Source organism: Doryrhamphus excisus, chromosome 16 (assembly GCF_030265055.1).
Source record: "Doryrhamphus excisus isolate RoL2022-K1 chromosome 16, RoL_Dexc_1.0, whole genome shotgun sequence".
Taxonomy (NCBI): domain Eukaryota; kingdom Metazoa; phylum Chordata; class Actinopteri; order Syngnathiformes; family Syngnathidae; genus Doryrhamphus; species Doryrhamphus excisus.
Genome location: NC_080481.1, coordinates 17,344,809 through 17,367,108, shown reverse-complemented (window position 1 = coordinate 17,367,108; position 22,300 = coordinate 17,344,809). Strand labels below are relative to the sequence as shown.

The 22,300-nt window shown below is 43.6% G+C and overlaps 1 protein-coding gene and 1 long non-coding RNA gene across 6 annotated transcripts in view; one reads left to right on the top strand and one right to left on the bottom strand.

Annotated features, from left to right (window-relative positions):
* Nucleotides 1-1,359: 1,359 nt before the first annotated feature.
* The window catches only part of zeb2b (zinc finger E-box binding homeobox 2b), a 68,118-nt gene continuing 47,177 nt past the window's right edge, over nucleotides 1,360-22,300 (bottom strand). For 2 of the 5 annotated variants that reach the window (XM_058050524.1, XM_058050523.1), the window contains exons 4-10: nucleotides 16,601-16,669; nucleotides 15,568-15,756; nucleotides 13,751-13,965; nucleotides 9,778-9,886; nucleotides 7,678-9,686; nucleotides 4,513-4,693; nucleotides 1,360-3,789 (exon numbers count right to left, since the gene is read on the bottom strand). In XM_058050524.1, coding sequence (XP_057906507.1) covers nucleotides 3,218-3,789; nucleotides 4,513-4,693; nucleotides 7,678-9,686; nucleotides 9,778-9,886; nucleotides 13,751-13,965; nucleotides 15,568-15,756; nucleotides 16,601-16,669 — 3,344 coding nt within the window. In that variant the 3' untranslated portion in view covers nucleotides 1,360-3,217. The remainder of the gene's footprint in view (nucleotides 3,790-4,512; nucleotides 4,694-7,677; nucleotides 9,687-9,777; nucleotides 9,887-13,750; nucleotides 13,966-15,567; nucleotides 15,757-16,600; nucleotides 16,670-22,300) is intronic. The other 3 variants (XM_058050526.1, XM_058050525.1, XM_058050527.1) reach the window with 3 other exon arrangements.
* LOC131103953 (uncharacterized) overlaps nucleotides 1,404-22,300 on the top strand; it is a 32,998-nt gene continuing 12,101 nt past the window's right edge. Inside the window, exons 1-2 of the long non-coding RNA XR_009119717.1 lie at nucleotides 1,404-1,501; nucleotides 11,207-11,343. This is a non-coding gene — a long non-coding RNA (uncharacterized LOC131103953). The remainder of the gene's footprint in view (nucleotides 1,502-11,206; nucleotides 11,344-22,300) is intronic.

Here is a 22,300-nt window from a genome sequence, read left to right as displayed (position 1 = left end):
CTCTCCGAGCACGACGACGCGGCTGAAAAATGCATCTTTTTTACAAGCGTTTTTTACCGCACTTGAACGTGTTAAAACCCAAAACGGGATCACTTCTCGGTGTCTTGCGGCAATATGTCACTCAAAAGCTGATTCTGTAATAAATGAAATGCGCCCAAAAATCAATCCTGTTCACGTTCATTGAGCCGAGGTGCAATTAGAAGCGGGTCTCCGCAAACAGGGCCGGACGGTATCGATCAGTGGGTCTTTCAGCCGATATTGCAGAACGACAGAACCACTTGACAGTGACGCTTCGGAATCTGCTTATGAATTTCTGTCTTTCTCGCAGGAAGTCAGCGCGCCTCACACTTACGGCCACCTACGACTTTACGTGCGAGCGTCCCTCCTTTCCGCTAATATGATCAAATTCAACAGCTAATCATTCAGGACCCCGCCCACCTTTCATCTGCGAAATGGTCAGTAAAATGATCGAGTGGAGGGGCGATCGATGGGAAAATGCAAAGCTCGCTCCGTGTTGGGCGTCGCTCAACTGTTAAAGAGACGTCGAGGAACAAAGATCCTCTATTTGCAAATATGGAACCATCATTTCTTCCTGCTGGTGGAACAAATCTTTGTACATTTAGCATCAAAAGCGCTTTATGAATAGATAATGTCCAAGAAAATGCATGACTCAAATATGATTTTTTTTTGTATCTTAATTTTTATTTAAGGAAGGCATTACACTAAATATTTTTGAGCCCAAACAAGTTTTAGGATATTTTTTCCGACACGAATGTTGGCATTCTATAAATTATATGTAATAACAACGGTCAAATTATTACAGTAACAGATTAATTTTTTAAAAAATTAATTAAACACAAATATATTTATTGGTATATATTAACAGCTCAAACTAAACAAAAAATTAAAATCAAGCTTAAAGATAGCACAGGTCTGAAGGTAGCAAAACTAACCCAGTTATTATGAGTAATCAGGGTTGCGTTCACAGATACTACGTCATTTAAGAGGCGTTCACGTTTTTAGTGTATTTTCTGGGATTTCCCAGCACACTGTTGTTCTTATTTCTCGTTCTGTTTATTTAGACCATACCAGTGCACATAGTAATGACTTGCAATGTTTTGTTATTCGAAGCTCCGAGTGTCCCTGAACGCACTTGGAGAACCAGCTCGAGCCCCAGGGCGAGCGGATTGTTTGAGAGCTGGTGGCACACACAGGTATATATCGGATTATAACGTTAAAAAAAGTTCTTTAATAGCAGCAAAATCATAATTTAACAGTGTTTTAAGTGATCAAGAAGCGTGATGTAACTTAAATTCACGTTTAGAGCACACTTACACGCTGTTAAGAATATTCACGTATTGTTCTTCTTTGTTTTTTTGTCTATTTGGACCACACATACACGCCTGGTAAAAGGCACGGAGTGTCCCTGAATGCGCCTCAGAACCAGGAAGTGTTGCTGTCAGGACGAGCGGACTAAAGACGTGTTTATGTTTATGTTCCGGTAAGAATTAAATCATAAAATTGTAAAGTGATAGAAGAGTAAAATTATTTAATAGTGTCAGACTGTGTGTGGCTGTGAGGGGGGTGCTTTATACTGGGAGTCCGTTTGACGTCATAACGGAGAGGCGTGGCTTGTCATGATGCGTTCATGATGCAAACAAAAATGTAACGTAATGCCAGCAATGGATGATGGATGGATGGAGTGTCATGCCACAAAACAAAGAGGACGCGGCAAGGGTTTGGTATTTTGTAATTTGGCTACTTTTATTCGAGCAGGGTCATTTTCAAGAGAAATTACAAATCAAGAATTCAATAATACTTTTACAAAGACATTTCAGGAAAGATTCTTCTTCAGTCATGATATCATACATAGTATTTAACAGTCCCTCTTCATTTTTTAGCTTAAAAAAAAGGAAAGAAAGATGAAGAAAGTGGAATTTTTTTTCAGTCGAAAATACAGTGTTTTCACAATTGTATAAAAGTTCCCAAATTTGAAATTTTCCATTATGTGGAAAATTGAGGAAATAAAATAAAATTAAACTTCGCATTTCACAATGTTTCAAAACACAATAAATGCTCTCTTACGTAAAATTTGCCCTATGATCGACACATGTTCCTTTTTACTAAAATATATCTATATATTGAAGACCTATAGTACTGTACACAACAGTATGAAATAAATAAAATTAGGAAATATAAAATGGGCCACATAAATAATCTTTTTTTCCAACCTACAAATAAGATGAATGCAATTTGTTGTATTCCAAAAAAAAAAAAAAAAAAGAAAAGAAGAGGTTTGGTGTAACACTGACAAATAAACATTGCACAACATAATGTAAACTAAGTAACTGCTGCCTAAGGTCTTAATACTGACACGGGTGCTGCAGAGAACAACGGTAAACCATCCCATAATACTGAAGCTGGTGAAAAAAAAAAAAAAAAAAAAAGTAACCTTCCTTGACACAATACGAGGGTGGCACTTGCAGAGAACACACAGGTTAAAAGGTTTGCATATAAGGCTTCTTTTTTTGAAAAAAAAAAACAAAAAAAAAACAAAAAAAAACACCTCACAAAGGCTTCATCCTTCATTTACGCCCCACCTCCCACCCCCCCTCCCGTAAAGCATCCATAAAGTCCAGAACCCAAATTTTCCCTTAAGGAGGTGCCACGAGCTGGTCCTCTTGCTCTGACCCACATCCTTCACAGTCTTAATGATTGGAGGCCTGACACAGTGTGGCTGCGGGTGGCGGAACCAAAGGTGGGTGACGACAAACACCGACGACTTGAAGGGGGCGCGGGCGCCACTGCTCTTGTTCCGACACCATATAAATATATACATAGGCAATACTTTTTCTTTTTTTTTTTCCTTCATGATTATAGAAGCGGAGTGCAATTTGTACAAGTCACCGTTTGTGCTATAAATACTATGGAACACGGTCGGGGGGGGGGGAGGTTAGCACCACACGCATGTTTAGGCCATAGGACTGTACATTTTTCCAAATGTATTAATTCTTTGTTGGGTTTGCATAATGCAGCTCCTGTCACAAACCTCTCCCCCCTTCCCCCCCTCCACCGTCACCGCCGCTTCATTGATTTAGCGGTCAAAGCTTCCCGGAAGCTTCAGGCACGTGCACGCACACGGTTTAAAATGTCACGTCTTAAACCGAGCAGGTAAGAATACTGAAGTGGACGAAAAACGTCAAACGTGGGAAGCTGACTACATCGCGTCCTCCATGGCGTCCTCGTGATCCGATTTGGTTTCCATTTTGCCATCCAGCGAGCTATCGTCCATCGAGTGCTCTCCGTTGTCCTCTTCGTCCCTCAACGTGTCCGGGTCCGTGTCCATGCTCTTGCTTTCCTCCTCCTCCTCCTCAAACTCGTCCTCCCTGCGTCCCATCTTGGCGTACGTTTCATCCACTTCCTTACGTCCCTCTATGATGCCTCCGTTGACGCCGTCATGCCGCAATATAGCCTCGCGCTCGGCTAACTCGGGATAACCCTGAGGTGTGATGCCCTGCAAGTACGCCCGGCTCATTAGTAGCTCCGTGGGCTCCATGTGGCCCTTCTCGCGGGCCTCCCTCTCGGCCGCCTCGCGCTCCTCCGCCTCGCGCTTGCAGTACGAGTAGCGGTGGTTCATGTGCTGCGAGTAGGAACCCGAGTGCGAGAACCTTTTGCCGCACTTATCGCACTGGTAGGGTTTCTCGCCCGAGTGAAGGCGCGAGTGCTCGATGAGATGGTGCTTGTGTTTGAAGGCCTTCTTGCAGATCTGGCACTGGTGCGGCCGTTTGCCTGTGGACACACAAAAACGAAGAGCGGGGAACGTGAGTGGTCCGTCATGGCTGGGGCGCCGTAACAAATCACACAGGCAAAGAAATGATGCAATGGATTGGATGGCGTGGAGCAAAATGACATCAAATCCGACATTATTCCAATTGCGAGGAGAAAGTACCGGAAGCTCCCTCCTGCGGACCAAACAAAGGAACTCATCGGTGCGTCGCACAAAGGAGTAAACAAATGTCAGCTCAGCAGGAATGGGGGCCGGCTTATCTCCAAATATGATTCAAGTTCATGTTCCGCGGTTTCGTTTCTTAAACTTCGCCAACGTATTCGCCACGTGAGGAGAAACTGGCTCCTTATCTCCAGTTCGACCACTTCCCTTCTGAACACAGCATGAAAGTGTCCTGAGCGAGTCGCCCCCCCGCCCCACTGGCTCGCGATATCGTCTCAAATGAACCTCATCAAAGAGGATCTTTGCATTGTCGCAATAATCAGAAAGAATCGTTATCATTAGAGGTATCGGCGCTTAGATCTGCCTGTACTCATTGGGTGTGTCTTTCGAGATAACGACACAACTTTGTCCACCCTGTTGATGAAGAAGCAAGTTACAAGAGGTACAACAGAAAGGAGGAAGAGGAGGGGACACGTTCAAAGATTCACTGAGGATTTTCAATACAAACATTGACAAAAGGAAATATAATGGGGTTGGAAATAAGGGTCTAGAACAGTATATACCTGTGTGTTCATATTTGTGTCTGAGAAGGGAACTGCTCTTCTGGAATGTTTTGTCGCACAAGTCACACGCGTACATACCACTTTCAGTCTTCTTAATCTTCTTCCGCGACAGACAGGAGTCGGGGTCTGTCATGTCGTCCAGCCCTGACATGTAATCGGCTGTGGCGTCGAGTAGGTCACCCTTATCAACGAGAAACAACAGAGAAGACAAAGGGGACAAAAAAAAAACACAATGAGTTTGGGAGGGATTCGGGACAAATTCAAATCCAAAATGTGCAGCCTGACGCATTCGACCGGGATTCAGTTTGAAGACTGAGACCTCGGTTAAGGTCGAGACATAGTCCGTAGTCTGTACTGATGTGTGGTCGAGTAGGTCGCCCTTATCAACGAGAAACAAAAAAGAAGACAAAGCGGACAAAAAAACAACCACGATGATTTTGGGAGGGATTCGGGATGAATACAAATCCAAAATGTGCATCCAAACACATTCAACCGGGATTCAGTTTGAAGACTGAGACCTCGGTTAAAGCCGAGATGTAGTCCTTAGACTGTACTGATATGTGGTTGAGTAGGTTGCTCTTATCAACGAGAAACAACAAAGAAGACAAAGGGGACAAAAAAAACCACGATGAGTTTGGGAGGGATTCGGAATGAATACAAATCCGAAATGTGCAACAAACGCATTCGACCGGGATTCAGTTTGAAGACTGAGACCTCGGTTAAAGCCGAGACGTAGTCCGTAGACTGTACTGATGTGTAGTTGAGTAGGTCGCCCTTATCAATGAGAAACAACAAAGCAGATACAGGGGACAAAAAAACAACCACCATGAATTTGGGAGGGATTCGGGATGAATACAAATCCGAAATGTGCATCCAAACGCATTCGACCGGGATTCAGTTTGAAGACTGAAACCTCAGTTAAGGCCGAGACGTAGTTCATAGACTGTACTTATGTGAGAACTTGGCTATGCGAAGTGGTGTCGGAGATGCGAGCGGTAGGGCTGTTGTCCGGTAACTTTAGGGTTCAAATCCTGCCTCTGGTGTTGAGTCCTTGGTCAAGACGCTTCTGTCTTTAGTAGGGCCGCGTGATTCATTGAAAAATAACCAAAACCGACGTTTAGAGCTTCTTAGCATCCGTTATTTTGGCCAACGTTATTCTGGTCGTTTAGTTACCCGACCTTGTCTCTTTTGGTATCTAATGATTATTCCGTTTTTCCGCTGCTGGTCGTCAGTGTTTTCCGTTACATAACGTCCTTGTTAGCGGCCAGTTAGCATGCTAATACATAGAAACCGGAATCGTAAGTCAGTCTTGTACTTGTCTATGATGTCATCAGCAGTTGACTGAAACATACCATGTTCTACTCACTGGAATCTTGACCTTGTTTTTCTTGAATTGATAATATATATAATTAAAGTACGAGTTGAAAGTAATACGTGCAATTTGTTCGGAATAAAGGCGGTAATATTCTGGTGAATAAGAATCCAAACATGATTATCTCCTTCCAAATAAAAACATTTATGTGGCCTGACGCTGTAAGTTATGCGGCGTGGCGTATTGTTACCCGTCTCCGTCGCGTCAGTAGCAGTGGCGTGCCTTTAAAAGTCTCTTTTACGATGAAGACAAGTGCAGTGTGTGAATTGATGGAGAACAATGTTGCGGCGTGTGTGGAACATTCTGCCACAGCGATCGCAATCACGGTGTGTGACGTGTTTCTTTAATGAACGCGACAATGCCAGGACGTTTTTAGACGGGACCACCGCTATCACTATGCAATCAATTTCAATTAAACGCCTGTAGCTGTATTTTTAAAATCTAATTTAATAACTTAGAATAGGAACATTATTAATACTTTTTTTCATCAAAATGGTTCACTCTATGTTAAACAGCCCTCAGCATTCAGTGGTAATGAACATGGGGCTGGTGCATTATTAAACTGCACTTGGAAGATTATCTGGCTGTAAAACGCCACCGAGGAGTGCTGGGATAGCGTGGGGAGCTCTAGGGTAGGCCTTTGTCATTTTTACATAGGCAAACATTCTGGAACATCTGCTGTTTGATATCTGGTTTGTTTATCACGTAGATTATTGTAATTTAATAAAGTTGATGAGTTAACATTGCGTACGGAGGTAGAATATAAGCAGGGAAGAGATTCCATACAACTCAAAATGATTTGTTTGTTAAACCTCCCAAAAATCACTAGCTGGCATATGCTACCAAAAAAACAAAAAGTACCGTATTTTCTGGACTATAAGTCACACCAGGCCAAAAATGCATAATTATAAGTATAAGTCACAGACGTCCTTTTGGAAGGCAAGTTCTAACAATAAAAGAATAGAGAACATCAACAGTTTTATCATATATAAGTCGCTCTGGAGTATAAGTCGCAGGAACCGCCAACCGATGAAAAAAAGTGTGACTTATAGTCCGGAAAACACGGTATATGTTTTTCACAATTAGTAATTAAACTGCTTAAAAATTGTCGTGAATTAGGTAGAAAAAAACATACATAAGTCGCACTGGAGTATAAGTCGCATTTTTTGGCGGGTAATTTATTTTGCAAACTACTTGACCAAAACAGACATTACGTCCTCTTGGAAGGCAAGTTCTAACAATAAAAGAATAGAGAACATGCTGAATAGGTGTAAGATATGCTAAAAAATAAACATGAACAAAAAAGGTTTTATCATGTATAAGTCGCTCTGGAGTATAAGTGGCAGGAACCGCCAACCTATGAAAAAAAATGTGAAATACGGTATATGTTTTTCACAATCATTCATTAAACTGCTTAAAAACTGTTGTGAATTTTAGTCCGGCTCCAATAAAATATCATTACGTTGGCGTAAAAAAACAGGAAAATCCTTTTAGTACGGTCAAATGTTTATGGCTGGTTTATGATGGTGAACATTTCAAAGTTCTGCGTCGGGGTTTTGCTCAGAAAATCCTGTTTGCGACATGGCACTAGTCGACTAGTTTAACTTGGAGACTAAAGTCATGGAGTGTGTTATTGGAGCTAGAACTAATCAATGTGTCTTTATTTCAAAATTCTAGGTGAACATCAAGCCAGGCTTGAGGAATTGTAGCTTAAACCAACCTGGACCGTTCACATGCATCACCTGCATGGTCAGAGCAGAGAAAGTAGTCCATATCGCAAGTAGCGTATTTACCTGGAAACCCGGTTTCCGCTGGTATTTTCTCCGCTGCTGCATCTCAGCAAAGGTAGCGGCGCCAGCCGCGTACGTGTAGGCCATGTGTGGTAGGAAACTCATCTGATCCATGCCGGGATAGGGCCTGAGTCCTGGAATGCTGGCCTGCATCGGCGGCATGAACGTGGCTGGTGGGAAAGCGCTCTGAGGGGGAAGTGACGTGTACAACGGTTTAGCGGCAAAGGGGTTGATGCCAAAGAGGGGGCTAGTGCTTTTCTCCATGTTGCCGTTGTTGGCGGAGGCGGAAAACTCCTTCTTGAGATAGGCGAGGTTAAGGGGCTCTTCGAAGTGCTCGCGTGGTGACGGGACGCTGCTGGGCTCGATAGTAACGCTGTTTACTTTGGGTCGGCTCTTCACGGTCAGTGCGTGTTTGGGTTCCTTGATGAGTCGCGGAAGAGAAAGATCCAGCGGCTCGGCCTGCAGGTCCTCGGACGCCAGGCTGTTGGGGGTGTACGAACTACTGTGCGAATGTTTGGACGATGTGGACGACAGGTTCAGCGGCGATGGCGTGTTGCTCCGGGAATGGTCCAACTTGTCACCCACGGCTTTGGCGGAGCCAAACTGGTGGTTTTTGAAATGTCTGAGGGAATTGTCACAGTTGTTGTTGAGTTGGAGTTCGGCCGCCGCCGGGGACGCCGTGCAGTCGCTCGGTTTGATTAGAGACACGGGCGATCGGGACACCAGTTGATCTTTGCGGGGACTGTGGTGGTTACTTGTTCCGACAACCATTTCAGTGCCGTTCTTGTGCTCCAGGGGCGGAGTTCTGTCGCTGCCGTATTGGAACATCTTACGCTGATCAAACCATTCTTTCACAAATTCCTGAGGAAGGCCAACTGCGATGGAGATCTTGAGCAGTTCCTCCGAGTTGGGCTCCATATTCATGGCGAAATACGCCTTCAACACAGACATGTGGTCCCTGTAGGGGTGAAGGGGTCCCGTCAGTCCCTTCTCAGTCAACATGGAAGAAGCCAGAAGGGCGTTCTTTTCCATGAATATTCCCGGTTTGTTGGGCATCAGGTTTTCAGTGGGCTGGAGCACAGCTTTGATCTCCTCGTTCATTTTGCACAAATAGCGCTCGTGCTGATGGAGCGGGATCGGACCCGGGAAGGTTTCTTTGCAGTACTGACATGCGTACGGCGTGAACATGTTGTTTTCTGTAGCCTTGTCCTCCACGATGCCATCCAGCATGTGATTGGATTTTTCCCGTTTGATATTGCTAATCTGTCTCTTCGAGTCTGTGGTCAAGCTCTGGAGACAGGCTTTGGCTTCGTTGACCTTCTCTAGCGTGTAGTCGATAATGCTTTTGGTGGCGCCGTTGTGATTGACGAGCGGAAGACTGACCTGAGGCCCACCTGGCGACGTCAGGCCCTGTTTTTGCTCCTCCACTTGCGAGCCCAGTTCCTTCATGTAGGCTGTGAGCCTGGACAGCTCCTCTGGCTTGCAGTCCATTTTCTGCCGACATACAGTGTTGTCCACAATCTGCAGGACCTTCTGAACCTCGCTCAGGTTGTTTACCAGTGAGCCCGGGTAGCCGAGGAGCTGCGACTCCAGCCCGGGCATTCCTAAGTGCTGCAGTGGGCTCTGGGCTGTGGAGTTGTGGTGACCCCCGAGGGGACTGTCCCCCCTCACGACACCGTTCATGAAAGGCCCGGGAGCACCAAATCCGTGTGAGGCCATCATCAGCTTGTAGTCGTTGAAGTCCACCGGCTCGGTCTTGATGCTCAAGTGGTTGTTGTGGTCGGAGAGACCGAGTGGTTTGCCGTTTTCCAGCTTTTGTCGCAGCTGAGTGATGGCAGTGTTTGTGGGGGAGGAGGAGGCGGAGGTGGGGGAGGAGCCTGTCTTCATGTTGCCGCGCATCCTGCCGTTGACGGCGATGAGGCCGATGCACTTCTTGCTGCTGATATGCGAACTGTAGGATCCGGAGTGCGAGAAACGCTTTTTGCAGTTGGGGCATTCGTAGGGTTTTTCACCTTGAATGGAAAACCGATACAAAAAACATTAGGTACGGCTAACGGCTACACGATTGAACGGTATCTTACATGCGTGCCAGTCGCTACTCACCACTGTGGATGCGGAGGTGTTCCTTAAGGTGGTGCTTGTACTTGAAGGCCTTACCGCACTCAGTGCACTTGAACTTGCGGTTGCCGGCCGCTTGGTTCAGCAGTTGGTGCTGCGGAATGAAGAAGGAGACGTTCTCTGTTAAAAGTTGCGGACACTTCACGTTTAGCGCAAACCGCTCCACTGAGGGGCGAGCAACACGGAAACTTTTTCACGTCAAAACAGATTGGAAAGATTTGAAAACTCAATGACCGAACCACTGAATATATCTGAATATTTGGACGGACATGACTCACCACATTTGACATTCTTCTGATACTCTCCAAAATGAATCATAGTCGTAATTATTCAATTCATCATAAATCTGGAGGGCTGCACGGCGGTTGTGTGGTTAGCGCGCAGACCTCACAGCTAGGAGACCAGGGTTCAATTCCACCCACGGCCATCTCTGTGTGGAGTTTGCATGTTTTCTCCGGGTACTCCGGTTTCTTCCCACATTCCAAAAAATGCTAGGTTAATTAGCGACTCCAAATTGTCCATAGGTATGAATGTGAGTGTGAATGGTTGTTTGTCTATATGTGCTCTGTGATTGGTTGGCGACCAGTCCAGGGTGTACCCCGCCTCTCGCCCAAAGACAGGTATAGGCTCCAGCACCCCTGTGACCCTCGTGAGGAAAAGCGGTCGAAAATAAATGAATGAATCATAAGTTTGGATGAGCTTGGAAACCGGACGACCACGGACTAACGTTCGTTCATGTTTGTTTACACTGCCACACATCGGTTTTCCTTGTGTTTTCACCCAGTGATGCGTTCCCGTCTGGATGCAACTATTTACTAATCCAGCACAGTGTGGACGTGACTTTATTTCAACGTGCCAAAAAATATATATTTCTATATTATATGGACTAAAATAGGGGCGGCACGATGGTCTAGGGGTTAGCACGCAGACCTCACAGCTGGGAGACCAGGGTTCAATCCCACCCCCATCTCTGTGTGGAGTTTGCATGTTCTCCCCGTGCATGCGTGGGTTTTCTCCGGGTACTCCGGTTTCCTCCCACATTCCAAACACATGCTAGGTTAATTGGCGACTCCATAGGTATGAATGTGAGTGTGAATGGTTGTTTGTCTATATGTGCCCTGTGATTGGCTGGCGACCAGTCCAGGGTGTACCCCGCCTTACGCCCGAAGACAGCTGGGATAGGCTCCAGCACCCCTGCGACCCTCGTGAGGAAAAAGCGGTAGAAAATGAATGAATGAATGAATGGACTAAAATAGTCTTTGGAGTTGGCCATCCCGGAATATCTAATCTTTGTGTAGCGCATTTCCATTCATGAAAGAACTGACCGGATGTCATTTTCATTCATTTGACTGTAATAAGTGTCGTGTCAGCTTGTGTTATGCTTAATACTTGTGTTTTTTTTTTTTTTTTTCAGTTTTGCAACGCCGAATTGTCTTGTGGGACAGCCAGCATATGAGCGTCTAATTAGCAATTCTAACAATCCTCGGCACCCAGCAACGAGGCTGTGTAAACCCGCTCATCACTGGTGAAAACATTCACTCTGAGTGGGAGGTGAGTAACATTTTTTTCCCCCCCCGGCTCAGTCAAGAGAAAATCCCCCCCCCCCCTTGACCGGCGCGGCTCTGACAAATGCCGGGGTGTGTGCATTCCTGGGGAGACAGATGGTGGCGCACAGCACACTACGAGGAATTGTTCAAACAGCCCCAACCTTCAAAGATCAAGCGGGGAGAGTCGGGGGCCCCCACCAAGCGCCGGAGAGGGACCCCGCCACTCGTATGTTGCTGAGTTGCATAAACAAACAGCAACAGCTGCTTCTGTGCCTCCGCCCCCCCCCCCCCCACCCCCCGCACTTCCTCCTCCCCTCTTCTCCCCCTGAGGACCTCTGCCCGCTAAAGTTTAGCCTCACTGCTAATAAGACACTCTAGGCCCTTAATTGTGAATGGCAGCAGCAAAATGCTTCATCTCACCTTCATGCACTGACGGCATGAATGCCGCCGCCTTATGGGCGGGACCCGGCAGGATGTTTGCATATGTATAAGCTCTAATTAGTCATATTCCAGCTAATTGCTTAAAAGGAGGAGGAGCATTAAGGCTTGTAAACATACGAGAGCACATGTTTACCAATGGGTACATTATTCTTTATGCTAATGGCCGCCGTCCCGCCTCGCCTCGCGAGCGTGCTGATAACGGAGAACAGACCGCCAAGGAAGGCGACTGCGGCCGCGCTACAGCTGATTTACAAGTTAACATAAGTAGCGGAGCAGAAGGAGCCGCGATGCTTGAACGGGACTCGCCGGCCATTAAGCGAGGGAGCGGAGGTAGCATCGTAATATGGGGATTGGGACGGTGGCGCACTCGTCGAGCCCATCTGCTCCCGTTTACACCCAGCTGGTAGATCAGGTGAGAGTGCTCGTTGACGACATCGAATCCAGCCCGGGGCTTTCGTCCGGTCTCACGAGACAATTGGACACACGACATGACGCGGATTTATTATTATTTTTACGATATTATTTTTTCCTCTTTTTACCTGCAACAAGGAGGTCACGTTTTTAGTATTATTGCATTTATTTTAATAAGTCAACAGTGATTTTGGGTGATACATACATACAAAAAAAATCAAAATTGAAGTATATTTGTTAAGTGTTAAAGATTTCCCATTTGTCAAATCCAGGTGGAACTGAGATTGCATAAACATACACAAAAATAATATTAAATTGAAATAAATAAATATATATCTTGTAAATATTTTTCACGTTTTGGGACAAAATATGATTCAAACTAATTTGTTGTCAAACTAAGACTTGATAAAAAAAATAATATTTAATTGAAATAAATAAATATATATCTTGTAAATATATAATATTATAATATATATGTATATATATATATATATGTCGGATTTAAAACTCATCTGATATGTAGGGAAATATGTAAATATTTTTCACATTTTGGGACAAAATATGATTTAAACTAATTTGTTGTCAAACTAACTTCCACCTGCACTTCATAAACAAATAATATTTAATTGAAATAAATAAATATATATCTTGTAAATATATAATATTATAATATATACGTGTATATATATGTCGGATTTAAAACTCATCTGATATGTGGGGAAATACGTAAATATTTTTCACATTTTGGAACAAAATATGATTCAAACTAATTTGTTGTCAAACTAACTTCCACCTGCACTTGATAAAAAAATAATTTTTAATTGAAATAAATAAATATATATCTTGTAAATATATAATATTATAATATATACGTATATATATATATATGTCGGATTTAAAACTCATCTGATATGTAGGGAAATATGTAAATATTTTTCACATTTTGGGAAAAAATATGATTCAAACTAATTTGTTGTCAAATTAAGTTCCACCTGCACTTGACAAACTCAGAAAATAATTTCTTCTCATCAGGTCAGGCAGTAATTTGTTAAATTTACATTGCATCCAAAAATGCATGCTACTTTATACGCTTTTAGCTATTTACATCCTGCATTGCAGCGTTTGATTCCAGAACGATTCAAGCTACAATCATGACTCAAATGTGCCGAAACAAACGACACATCTTGATATTAAATGTCCATGTATTTCACCTCTTTGGGATGTGTGTGTGTGTGTGTGTGTGTAAGCCGGAGCAACCCGACGAGAAAAACATTAAAGACTAGAAGTGAAGTTAAGCATCTGAAAAAAAAAAAATGTCCAAATTGGAAATTAACACAATCAGTGGATCGTGGAAACGAGCCTGCAAAATGATATCAAGGAAGGGGCCATCAAAAAACCATTTAAGGCCTCAATTAAAGTTATTACTATTAAAAGAGCTGCATCTTCAAAATGCTATGAAAAATTAATAATGATTGCTAATCAAAAAAAAAAAGATTTGTCTTAGAGATGAGACGTGTGTGTGGATGGAGGCGGGAGAAGAAGAAGAGGAAATAGATCACCTGATCCCTTGCAGGCTTGTGCGTGGCCATATGTCGCTCGAGCTGAGTGCGGTACGCGAACGTGTAGTTGCACAAGGGGCAGGCGAAGTTCTCCTCGTTCTTCTCATGGCGGTACTTGATGTGCTCCTTCAGCGATGTCAAGCGCTTGTAGCCCCGGTCGCAATAGGGGCAGGTCAACAGTTGGGCGAAGGCATCTGGCGTTCCAGGTGGCAGGTCTGTATGGGTGACGGCGGGGAAGAGGGGGGCGAGGGTTTGAAAGGGAAGGGAAAAGCGGGCCAAAAGGTCAGCAAATCAATGGCAGCTAATGGGCGGCCTGCCCAGATTGGTATGGGAGATATCTGTGCAATCTGCTGCACACACACACACACACACACACACACACACACACACACACACACACATGCTGTATACACACACACAGCATGATGGGAACTTCCTCACTGCCGTCACTTTTTCAAACCTTTGCCAATGATATGTTTGCCATGTCTGCAGCATGATCCCCCCCCCACTCCCTAACCCCTCCGTGTCTCCGCCTGCTGGGACCTTCAGAGGTGCGCTATCTGGTTTCTGCCCAGCTGTTGCTTAAGACGCTAGGTAAATACTGTGGCATCCGGCGAATCTGTGAGACCAACAGCTGCCCGCTCACGTCAGGCGAGAGGGCGGCCAGACTCTCATGCTGCTGTTTTTTTTTCGACGCAACACGTGATGGGAGGCAGGGTGCCCAGATGCCATCTTTTTTTTTTTTTTACATAAAAAAACAAACAAACAAAAAAAACCTTAAACTGTATTATAGAAAGCAGGAAGTGAACAAATGTAACAGTTACTGATTGTGGAGGGGTTCTAATTCCTTAGAAGCTTATGGTACTTCGGTACGAGGTGCATTATTAAAAACAACAAAACAAAACAAAAAAATCTTAAACTGTATTATGGAAAGCAGGAAGTGAACAAATGTAACAGCTTTGCTTCTTCCTACTCCTTTCGGACATGTGGAACTGGGAACTGATTATGGGATGAACTCAATTGTAATCTGATGCATGTTCAAATTAAATAAAACCAATTAAAAAATTACAAAAATTTTAAAAAATTAAAAACATTTTTTTTTATTAAAAAAATAAAATAAAAATTATTTTAGAAAGGCAGGAGGTGAACAAATGTAACAGTTACTGATTGTAAAAGTACCAAATGGAGGGGTTCTAATTCCTTAGAAGCTTATGATACTTCGGTACGAGGTGCATTATTAAAAACAACAACAACAAAAAAAATCTTAAACTGTATTATGGAAAGCAGGAAGTGAACAAATGTAACAGCTTTGCTTCTTCCTACTCCTTTCGGACATGTGGAACTGGGAACTGATTATGGGGTGAACTCAATTGTAATCTGATGCATGTTCAAATTAAATAAAACCAATAAAAAAAATTACAAAAATTAAAAAAAACAAATAATTAATAATTTTAATTAAAAACAAATGAAATAAAAATTATTTTAGAAAGGCAGGAGGTGAACAAATGTAACAGTTACTGATTGTAAAAGTACCAGATGGAGGGGTAGGATTTAATAAGCTTTGCTTCTTCCTACTCCTTTTGGACATGTGGAACTGGGAACTGATTATGGGATGCATTCAATTGTAATCTGATGCATGTTCAAATGAAAAAAAAAAAAAAAATTAAAAAAATTACAAAAATTTAAAAAAATTTAAAAAAATTAATTAAAAAAATAAAATAAAATAAAATAAAAATTATATTAGAAAGGCAGGAAGTGAACAAATGTTCAAATGAAATAAAACCATTACCATTAAAACAAATGTAAAAGACACATACCGTTCTCCTCTGGCCCCGCTGCCTCGGGGGTCCCGAGGCGCGACAGCTCTTCCGGGGCTTCTGGGTAGATGATAGCGGTATCCCCTCGCTGGAGATACTCGGCAATGCTCACTACATGGCTGTCGCTGTCATCCAGCTTCCGCTTGGCGAAGAAGTCCTCAAACTCTGAAGTGCAATCCACGCTCTTGACTGAAGGGGAGTCGGGGAGAGGAAAAAGACACGGCAAGAAATAAATTTGATTCATTTTTTATTTTTTTTTTTCCCCCAGAGAAATGTCCTACATATTAGGGAGTATCTCGCTGGAAAAACACAAGCAGGGTGGCGACACGACAACATTGTAGCGCCGCTATGGAGGGAATATGTCTAAATTATGGGCTCTGCGTGTCACGCTGCGCCTCTAAAATAAGAATTGTAACCGAATCCAACCACAAATCACACAGAAAAACTTGACCTGCGTAATTCAGAGAACATGCACGTGCACGTGCACGCTCCTGGATTCATCGGCATCAGAGCATTGATGTGCGTATTTAGGGTCAGTGTACGGATTTCGGCTTTCCGAACCAAACCAGATTAGGAAAATTGAGCGCCAACTGTGACAACGGTTCGCTAACAAACTAAGACAGAGTCGCTGACCTTCATTAGTCCTCGTACGAGTGACGTCTCATTGAGGATCGATTGCGGCTAACGAGCCGTTTGGATGCAGAGTCAAGGTGAGCGTTAAGAGTCGTTTGTGAAGACTTCAGCAGCCAATTTGTGAAAGGTCGGGGGAAGCAAATATTTAGGAGACTCTTGATTAAATCAGCTCGTTATGAGTGAAAACGATCAGTCAATTGCAGCCGAACCTCGGGTTTCGTACGGTCACGGTTTCGTATCATTTGGTTTTTGTCCAAAAATTTGGGTATTTGGCATTCCCAAATACTCAGGAGTAGGAAGCCTGACAAATAACTGAACAGTAACAAATTACAGTACTTAATTAGGAAGAAACTACTCATTAGTTCCAATACTTTTATTGGGCCAAAGAAAGCGTACTCACCTGTACCATTTCCAATTGCCTGCAAAGCGGTGTCGGGCCCCAAAGTATCGAAATCATCTTTCATTTCATCTGCACACAAAAAGGGGATTGGGGGTTTGGGGGCGGACAAAGTGGGCGTCGTGAGCACAAAGCAACAAAGTATAAAAACGACTGTTTCGGCGCAGCGTGCCGCACGTTTCATGAATACTCTCACGCGGACAAGACAGCGACTTAGTATTTACCGTTAGCATGACAAGCGGCGATTAAACACAATATCCACCTGAGCAATCAAAGCGCTTCCGTCGACATGCGGGCCTCAACTCATTACTCCCCGGCTGTGACGCCACCACCCTCCCCCCCGACGTGCAACATTATGCCTCCTTTATCACATGCGGACATTTTCATCCGCACAGCGAGGGTCCGCACCCGAATGTGCTAAAAATAGCAAATGAAGGCTTTGCTGTTTAAAAACATTGTCCGGTCAGATGGTTTTTGTGCCTCGGAGCAAATTTTCAAAGAGGCAGATTTTTTACAGCCAATCAGGATAATGGCACCACAGACAAGCTGGTGTGGCGCTGGCACAGGTGAGGCGGTAGTAAACTGTGAGACAAGCTCGTAAACAAAGTGTCTCCAATGGTCGAAAGGACAACGTTGGTTTCTGGACGCAATTAAATCGGTTCCGAGAACGTTGAGAGGTGGGAGCGTTTGATGTCACTCATGTGTCACGGGACAAGGTGATGCTTGTCGTGTTAACGCTAATGTTTTCCCGCACAAAAGCCAAAGGCAAAATTTTTATTTTTAGCTGACAATGGAGATGATGGCTGTGCAGGCTGCGATTCCGGCTGGGGCGATCAACACCCTCCTCCCCCTTGCTGGCTGGCTGGCTGGCTTCTGGAGGGCTTGTTTTTTTTTTTTTTTTTTTTTTTTTTTTTTTTGCCAAGCGGCATCAGAACCGCAGCTTGAGAATAAAATGTCTTTTTAGTAGCATAAATCATAAGCAACAGATTGAAATGTACCCACACAGCTCCGATTTCAGCACACTTGCTTGTCCTCACAGGCCATGTTTGCTTTGGCTAATCAAATTTGGCTGCATGCTTTTGCCCTGACGCAAGGGGATGACCACTGGGATTTACTGGTCCTCCACTCTGCCCTGTTTACCTTGGAAAACGCGTGTTATCTGCGGTACTATACGCCTCCAGCAGGCGGCGCGTTGCGGCGAGCGAGGACCGAGTCCGGTTCTGCTTGGAAGTGAGTGTTTATGTCTTGACATGGCAGCCGACACGTTCGCGTTGGCATAAAAGCGGTCATAAGGGGTGCGTGTCGGCCACAAATATGTGCCGCTGCGGACCGCCGGGGCAGCCAGAGGTGTGTTGTGTCAGCGTTAAATCACAAAAGGTCCGCGCCTCCTCCTGTGCAGCAGACTGTGCAGAAGACTTCGGCGCACCGTCATCCTGACTATTTTCATTGCGGCGCTGGAGCTGCTTGTTTTGAAAACATTCCTATTTTAACGGACGCTCGTACTTCTGCCTCTGGGATATTTATTTTGAATGCACGTAACTTTATGTGTGTCTTTTCACGCTAGAAAATCACACGGTAATGGTAATGGTAATGGTTTAATTTCATTTGAACATGCATCAGATTACAATTGAATGCATCACATAATCAGTTCCCAGTTCCACATGTCCGAAAGGAGTAGGAAGAAGCAAAGCTTATTAAATCCTACCCCTCCATCTGGTACTTTTACAATCACTAACTGTTATATTTGTTCACTTCCTGCTTTCTAATATAATTTTTTTTTTTTTTAATTAACATTTTTTTTTTAATTTTTAAAAATTTTTGTAATTTTTTTTAATGGTTTCATTTCATTTGAACATGCAACAGATTACAATTGAATGCATCACATAATCAGTTCCCAGTTCCACATGTCCGAAAGGAGTAGGAAGAAGCAAAGCTTATTAAATCCTACCCCTCCATCTAGTACTTTTATGATCAGTAACAGTTGCATCAGTTAGATCAGTTGCATTTGTTCACTTCCTGCTTTCCATAATACAGTTTAAGTTTTTTTTTTTTTTTTTTTTAATAATGTACTTCGGGATATGACAGTCAAGGGACGGTCCGATGAGATGACAACACTGGAAACTTGTACAAGTAATACTTTGGTAGCAAAATAATACAAAGCATCATTATTTTCGTTGTATTCTGTCGTAAGTCTCAACGTAGTTTGGAAATCAAACACTTTTGCGTTGATGTTGTTAGCTCAACTTTAGCTCATTCGGTGGTAAACAGAGAAGGCGTTTATCAATTTTACTGGTTTTGAAATGTAAATTTCCCAGTCATTGGATCGACAACTCTTAGTACATGCGCCTCCATTTTCACGTCTCCTCTCCGCTACTCACCTTGCCCTCCCAACTATAATGGGGACACTATTAGCTGTCACTAATCTGTTCGAGAAAGTCAGATTCTCAACTGGTGGGTCTTCGCTTAACCGTTGCAAACAGTCCCCTAAAATACAAGGTATTTGAGAGTTTGACACCCGGCGATTTGCGTTGCCTTGTCGTTGAGGGGTGATGGTGGGTCTTGCAGCCAAAGCAGCCTAGAACTAAGCTAACTGGATGGATTTTTCCCATAACATTCATTCATTCATTCATTTTCTACCACGGGGGTGCTGGAGCCTATCCCAGCTGACTTTGGGCGAGAGGCGGCGTGCACCCTGGAGTGGTCGCCAGCCAATCACAGGGCACATATAGACAAACAACCATTCACACTCACATTCATACCTATGGACAATTTGGAGTCGCTAATTAAGCTAGCATGTTTTTGGAATGTGGGAGGAAACCGGAGAAAACCCACACATGCAAACTCCACACAGAGATGACCGGGGTTGGAATTGAATCCGGGTCTCCTAGCTGTGAGGTCTGCGCGCTAACCACTCGACCACCGTGCAGCCTTTCCCTTAACAACTAATATAAATACAATGAATCCATTCTAGACGGCCAGGAATGCTAAAACCAAATACTTTTTTTTAAATAGTTCTCCAGTTTGCAAGCAGAACAATTCTAATTCCGAGGCATGAAAGTGCTAAATGAACATTTAACACTTTTGGCACCGTTGCGGATTGTTTGCAGCAGAGACTTGTGGCATAAATGTGTGTCTTAGCAAAGAGCTACGGAATCAACCGTAGATACCGGTTGACAGAGCCGGGGGGCGATTCGGTACTACCCCACTTTGGAGCCATCCGGGAGGCATCTGAACATGATTCTCGAGTTGTCTACTAACTACTGTAAGAGTCCCGCCACAACCCTAACTCTAAAAGTTTGTTTGTCGTTTTTTAATGTAAACCGGAAAATACGCTAACCGAGGTTTTTCGCTAACCAAGGTGTTCGCTAACCAAAGTGTTCGCTAACCAAGGTGTTCGCTAACCAAGGTGTTTGCTAACCAAGGTGTTCGCTAACCAAGGTGTTCGCTAACCGAGGTGTTCGCTAACCAAGGTGTTCGCTAACCAAGGTGTTCGCTAACCAAGGTGTTCGCTAACCAAAGTGTTCGCTAACCAAGGTGTTCGCTAACCAAGGTGTTCGCTAACCAAGGTGTTCGCTAACCAAGGTGTTCGATAACCAAGGTGTTCGCTAACCAAGGTGTTCGCTAACCAAGGTTCCACTGAACTGCGTTGTTAAAAAAGCTGCGCTGCCAACTGGAGCGCGTGCAGGTGATTTATGTACAAACGTCTGTCGGCGGTGATGATGTCATGCTTTCCAGAAGGCCACATCCAGCCGCATTGTGGGATGGAAGAATGTCAAGGACAATGCCAAACGTAAGGGTCTGATTGTCTCCCGGAATTACTGGCACTTCCTGTCTTGCTTGAAGTCACATTTATAAAAAAAAACATTGAAAAAACTTTATAAAAAGTGACTTCTAAGACACATGGAGGTCACTTTGCAGGTCCGGTATGAAACTCCCGATAGGGCGCCGAGCTGTTAGCTTATCTCAGGACTCATTTATGTTGAGGTATCTGCGCAGACACTCAGGCACCGCCAAAGTAAGAGCAGGCTGGGAAACAGCCGCAAGATTGGGAAAGAGACTCTAATGAACTTGACTTGCTCTCCCAAATATGTCAGACACTTTATCACAGCAGAAGCAGATTATGCGGGAATTGCAACATGGCTGATTTACAGACATTATGGCACCGCGGGTCTTGATCAAATAAACAATTACCGTATGCAACGACAGCTTGTTTATCCTTTATCTTGATTTATTTATCCAACTGTCCTGTTTCCTCCATCCCTGAAGGATATGAAGTGTTATTTAGGCGTTTTACCCCCTCCCCTAATAAATGTAATACCGCACCACCCCCAGTATAAAATGTGAGCCTGCTGATCGTTGCCGGGTTCTTGGTCCTGGTTGGTGCACGACTACTTCATTAGCAGAAATGAATAGCAAAGCCCAGCTCATTTAAAAGGAGGGGTGGCAAGGGGGGGGCTGTCTTACATGACTACTCGCAGCACTCTGTTCCTGTCATTCCCTTCCAAGAATCATTGACTCTTATTATACATGTAAATGGCTATCATAAAAATAAAAATTTAATTTAAGATTGTTAATGACTTTTTGCAGCAGTCTGGCTTCCTTTAATGGTTCTGCCCCTGCCCCCTAATTAAAAGTATTTATCTTTCAAGCATCCGTGACTGGCACCCCGGCAATCAGCACCGCTCAACAAAAGAGCAAGTCAAGTTCGGGAGGGGGAGTGGCGATACGATACGCGGCGATAAAACAGGTTTCCGTGTTGAATCGCGTTCTGAACGGCGGCAACAGTGCATTTCTTGTCCGCTTAGCATTGAACCAGAATGTCCAAACTTTTCCCAACGAGGGTCGAATACTTCATATCGGCTGTTTCTGATATCACTAACGAGCCATAACAACATCAGCAGCTGCTCGTCACTCAAACTAATGTCAAGTCTCATTTTGTGTCGTTAACTCGGGCTATCAAATGTGATGAATTAAAGACAATAAATTACATTCTTATTATTATTTTTTGCATTAATCTAATTTTAAGCTGTTTCGCTAAGTGAGCTTCCTTTTTATGCCTTGGGAATCTCGTGCTTCAGTTGTTGGGTGGAAAACAGCAGTCAGTGGTTGGTCTGGGCTTATTAAACATCAGCTGATGGAGGAGGGCACGGCGAGTAGCGGAGAGTTGTTCCAACGAATGGGAAATTTACGTTTCCAAAAATGCCCCAAAAGCGCCGTTAAGGAAGTTGGAGTGATAAGAAAGAATTTGTTTACTAACGAAGCGGCTTAAGTTTAGCCTACCACATCAACGAAAAGTGTTTTTATTCAACTCGGAGACTGACAAAAGAACACAGCAATAATTGTCAGTTAAAGACAATAAATGACTTTATAAAGACACTTTTTGGGTTATATGTCAATATTTTGCTCTGCTATAATAATGTCATGAATTTAAATGAAATATATATATATAAAATAAATTATTAGAGATCAGAATGAATTAATTTGTCATACTTTGCTCTTTTGGCAGCGCCAGAATGAACACAATATGCTTCTTTTACTCGTTATGAAGTTATGGAGAAATTATTGTATTCATTTGTAACATTTTCTCTCCAAAAATTGTGACCAACAGTCAACTAAAATAACTTCCTTTCAACCTGTAAGACAAATAAATTCACAAATATGCAATTTGGAAAGCTGCTCGTGTGGCACAAACATCCAAATAAA